This window comes from Micromesistius poutassou (assembly GCF_964030765.1).
Source record: "Micromesistius poutassou genome assembly, chromosome: 16".
In the NCBI taxonomy this organism is placed as follows: Eukaryota; Metazoa; Chordata; class Actinopteri; order Gadiformes; family Gadidae; genus Micromesistius; species Micromesistius poutassou.
The window spans coordinates 16728220-16733552 of record NC_140286.1 but is presented as its reverse complement, the minus strand read 5'-3'; the positions used below and the strand labels follow the sequence as shown (position 1 = coordinate 16733552).

General features: G+C 42.2%; 1 protein-coding gene across 1 annotated transcript; it reads left to right on the top strand.

The window, feature by feature from the left end:
• Window positions 1-1882: 1882 nt before the first annotated feature.
• LOC311360710 (uncharacterized protein) lies at window positions 1883-5333 on the top strand (the record flags this gene model as incomplete). Its single annotated transcript, XM_084480817.1, has 6 exons — window positions 1883-2069; window positions 2147-2255; window positions 2363-2508; window positions 3102-3316; window positions 4676-4835; window positions 5188-5333. The coding sequence occupies 6 exons, from the start codon at window positions 1883-1885 to the stop codon at window positions 5331-5333; spliced, it is 963 nt and encodes a 320-aa protein (XP_084336943.1).

Genomic DNA, 5333 nt, shown 5'->3' with positions numbered 1-5333 from the left:
GTTTACAGTAACCATCGCATGACATTCCCAGAAAAAAATGCTCCTCTCAGGACCGATGAGAATTTCAAGGCTTGTAATGATGAAGAACATCATCAGGGGCTCTCGCCTTTCTCTGAATTAAATATAGGCATGGTGAGCTGCTTCCCTCATGATTATATGCATTTGGTGTGTCTTGGTGTGGTACGTAAGCTATTGGATTTGTGGATGGGTTCTGCTGGGCCTCGTCATTGTCGCATTTCCGCTGGTCAATGCAGCATCATATCTGACAGATTGACTGGTTTGAGAGCCTTTGTACCTTCTGAGTTTGCTAGGAAACCAAGAGGGCTTTCAGAGAGACAGAGATGGAAAGCAACAGAATTGAGACAATTTTTGTTATATACAGGTCCAGTTGTACTGAGGGATGTTTTAGCTGATGAGGTTTACAATAACTTCATGTTGCTTTCAGTTGCCATTCGTGTTCTAGCGAGTCCTTCATTATGTTTAGTTTTAAATGATTTTGCCAGGACACTGCTGTGCTCTTTTGTGGACCATTTCAGTCAATTATATGGTACCGATTTTGTAGTTTACAACACACATGGTCTAGTTCATCTCTGTGATGATGTAAAGGTTCATGGTCACTTAGATCTAATTTCTGGTTTTCCTTTTGAAAACTATCTACAAATTTTAAAGAAAATGGTTAGGAAACCACACAGTCCTTTGACTCAAGTGATTAGGCGTGTCTCAGAAATGAAGAGTATCGGTGAGGAAACAATTATTGAAAAACAAAAAAACGTTGCAACAGGGCAGCACAATGAAGGACCTGTGCCACAGCTCATGGAAAGCTCTCTAAAGCAGTTTAGAAAGTTAGTCATCGATGGTGTAACAATCAGAACTTCATGTGGTGGTGACAACTGCTTTAGAATTCATGATGACATTGCTTTAGTGCAAAACATTCTTCTGCATGAAGGGTGCTATTATGTAATGTACATGTTGTATACTAGAAGAGAGCATTTTTTCAGTTACCCTGTGGACTCGACTGAATTAGACATTCTGGTTGTTTCAGGCCTGTCACCAAATTTAAAATGTGCAAGACTTGATGGAAATGTAAGAAAATATGTCAGAATTCCTTTATTAGAGACTAGAGACACCTTTGTTGTATTCCCTCTTCTACACCTGAACTGACCTGGTGACCCAGTTCCAAGATTTTTTAGAAGTAAACAGCGAATTGTAATAGTGATTATTGATGACTTTTCTTTGTTTTGGACCTTTTATTTAATTTGTTAAACAGCTCCTGTCTCACTCTGATTATTGTGTGGGTATTGTGTGGATTATGGTGTCGAATTATTATTATTATAACTTCTTTCTTGTTAATCACGGACACTTAGACACTGTTAGTTTAAGGTGGAACTGTTCATTTGTTTGTGTGGCCTACTGTTGGAAACCTTGATAGTTACTGTTAACCATAAGTTCTGTATGATTTCAAGTTAATACAACCCTCGAAACTTGACTCGTGACTCTTGAGCATTCTTTTAGTTAATGATATGGTTTAGCTGATTTACTTGATTTATTATTTAACTCTGTCTTAGTGATGGTGGCGGGCTTTTCCCCCAAATACTGCTAAAAATGAAGAGAACCAATTGAGGTGTTTTGCGCTCAGACACACACACACACACACACACACACACACACACACACACACACACACACACACACACACACACACACACACACACACACACACACACACACACACTCAGTAAAACATGCATTTATTGATTTGTCAATATGTTCAGTTATTTTGGAATCGTTCTTGTTGTTAAATTTGTGTAGGTTAGGCAGGCAAGGCAGTAGGGTTAAACTGGTTAACAAAGTGTGATTTTTGTTCTCATGCAGAAGACCAGCTATGTTTTCCGTTGTCTGCTTTGACAATTCCGAGGAGGTGGAGGTTGTGCCAACGCAATGGTACAATAATGGGGCGTGCAGGTGGCCCCCCCACAAGGCTGAGGGAGTCAATCGGGCCATAAGGCAGCTGGAAGAGCCCCAGGATACCTGGCCTCTTTTTGACAATGCCAGGGTTTTTTTTTCTTCAGGTATGTATACTTAAATAATTAACTGATCAGTCATGATATCAATAAATACAATCCTAAATTCGAGTTCTGTTCAACAGATAACTATCTGGAGTGTCGCCAGAAGCTGCCACTGGCTCAAAACCAGACTGATTTGGCATCAGAGGTCGAAGACCAAACAACAGACCGAAGACCCAAAAGAAAAATCAAGTATGACTTTTATGCTTTAAGTGCCTTTTGTTCCAACATATTTGTGCAAAGCCAGTCTCTTTATGAACTCATGTATTTGTCTTTTGTTTTGTCTGTCTCTAATAAAGGCCAAGTAGACACGTCCGATCGGACTTTGAAAGTCAAGACCCCTGCAGTCCTCCAAAGAAACAGGCCTTCCAAATCCTCCCTAAGGCCCCTGCTATCTCTGGACCGTCCAACATCAGGCGCTTCATACTAGCGCAGCCCACGCAAAGTGGGTGTTATGAGGTCCCTGTGAACAATGAGCAGCCTCAGGGTTTTCAGGTAGTCGAATTGCAGAAGTAATTTAATTTGGCTTTTTTAGTGGAGATGATAGATGATAAAATAAGTAAATTGTTGTTCACTAATAAACTAGGCAATCAGAATTGAAAATTAAGTTGAAAGTGAAATAATAGCAATTCATAATAACAATATATTTTTACGCCCACCTCCAGCACTTAATGACCCTGGGGTCAACCCTTCGCCAAGCAATTGGCGTGAGTTATGGTGGAGGTGACATGGCAGAGACAGGGTCAGAGGAGGTGATGGTAGGGACACCTTATCAGGGCCAGTCTGTCAGTCCAGGGACAGGGACTCAGAAGGGAGGCTGTGATCAAATGTGTGGAAGTAAGAATTAATGTGTTACACTCCTCCAGCCTTCGATTGATATATGAGTGATATATATATATGAGTACATATCCTTGGAATAGAATAGATAAATAGACACATACATAAATAAATATGAATGTACATACAAAAATACATGCGTTGAGGATTTAAAACTGCCTTTTTATAGGCCTACTAAATGTTTATTTTTTTCTTTTTCAGCTCTTCTGCGTGACCTGTTGGTTAACCAACAAATACTGATGGACCAGCAAAAGACCATGATACGGATGATCCAAGACCTCCACAGAAACACCCAGGGAGGTCAGAGGATGTCCACCACCTCCAGGCATACTGCCTATTTTCCACTAGGGGATAAACAGGCTCTGGAGGCCCTGGAGGGCGACCTGGCAAGCCAGCGGGACCTTCGTCAGGAATTGGTGAGCTGCTTTTGATTTCCTTTGTTTCCCATACATAGAACAATGTGTGGCACTGCGCCACAGAATCAACACTGAGCACCTAATTGATTCCGCTTCTTTTTTTTGCGATATTTAAATATAAATATCGTTCCGTTCATTCATCTCCTCATAGCACTCTTTCTCCCTGACATTCTCGTTCACACACACACGCACACACACACGCGCGGGTAGGCTACACCAAACAGCAGATTCGCCTGCTCCTCCGCTCAACGCGCCTATCAAAGGAAAACCCAAAAGTTTTGAATGATATAGGCTACCGTGCTGAAAAACACCTGGCCAAAATGATTGTTAACTCAGAAAAAACGATGCGATTAATATGAAACACGGCCGTCAGAACCAGGCCTTCAGGACTACTCGTCTCTCCCCCCCCCCGTCAGGACTCGGCGTCGTTGTCTCAAGACTTCTGCGCAGGGGGGCAGTATGGGCCTGAAACCCCCGGGCTGAAAAGGGGTCCCACTCCGCCTCACTCACCACACATTGCTTTCTGTCTGTGGGAAACATGTAAGGGATAATGCCCGAGGAGGTGTCCATTATGTAAGGAATAATCACCGAGAGGCCGGGCAATAAACAGTTTGATATGCCCGGCTAGTGGACGGCTTACCGCCCGAGACGAAGTCGAGGGCGGTAACCTTCCGCGAGCCGGGCATATCAAACTGTTTATTGCCCTGCCTTGAGGTGATTATTCCGTTTATTCTACTTCGCGCCGGCCAACATAATAAAACAATTCATATAGTTTAATAATTAGCCTTTTTCTTATTCGTATTGCATGCTTATTAAATGTATGCTGTTTAAATTCATCTCCCTCGAAAAGTGGTTCCCTTTAGACCTACGGTGAATACCGTTAGCTCAGCTATAGGTAACGCGTTTCTATAGCAACCACACAAGGTTGCAACTGATCACTAGTTTAACGACGTAGTTGTTACATTCGTATCAAGTCAGCTTTAATGACGATCGATCAAACATGCACTCCTTATTCCAAATCATTTTTATTTGCAATAAATATAAGCAAAATTATTGCGATTCATGCGATCATTTTATAGCGGCGTATTGATCTACTGTGCTCAGTCAGCAGCAAGTAGAGCCGACAATTCAGCGGGCAATACGCCGGATTAATGCACCCCTCCCAGCCAATCAGGATCGAGCATTCTTAAATGAAGTAGAATAACAGGAGTTATGCACACCCTACAGCAAATCAGAATCGAGTATTCCCCCAGACCGTGGTATAATTAAGGGTAATGCTGAATGATTTATACAAATAATGGTAGGCTACTTTTCTTTTGGATAAATAATGCTACTGGTTCTTGTTTTTTATTTGTATAGGTTATCACTCTTGGATTGGCAGGGGGAGCTGATGCCAAAGATACAGTGTGGCGCATTCTAAAACAGGCAATCAAAAATGACCTCGCCAAGAAGATCTCATGGCGGGGGATGAATGGCAAGATTTCTTTCGAAAATCTACATCTGAAGGCAGTAGTGATGGGTAAGCATTTTAACTGTTCATCACTGTTTATCAAAAGCATCCTGTTCTAGTCTCTGATAACTCTTCTCCAAAGACTCCTGCACCTATGCAGATTCTATCAGGCTGAAACCATCAGTCTGAACTGAGCTCAAAGCACTTTTGAATTGTTTCTAGGAGACAACACACAGGATTAGCCACAGCCTCAGAGCATGCACCTATCTCCCACCTGATGAGATCTATTGGCAATGCTTACAGTTGGAACTTTGCATAGGGAAGAAGATTGTAGCATGCATTACAGTATTGCTGTTTAAATCCAGTTATATCTGTTAAAATCACAAACACAAACATTCTTTGTGTATGTCTTCAATTTCAGATGCAGTGAGGCGCAATCCATCCTGCTCAACCGCAACGGATGTACAGATTGCGGATGCCATAAAGCGATGGTTTTACTGGGCTGGGGATCGGGAGGGAGGGAGGAAAAAACGCCAGCCGGCTCCAAACCAGGAGCAAACGGATTAA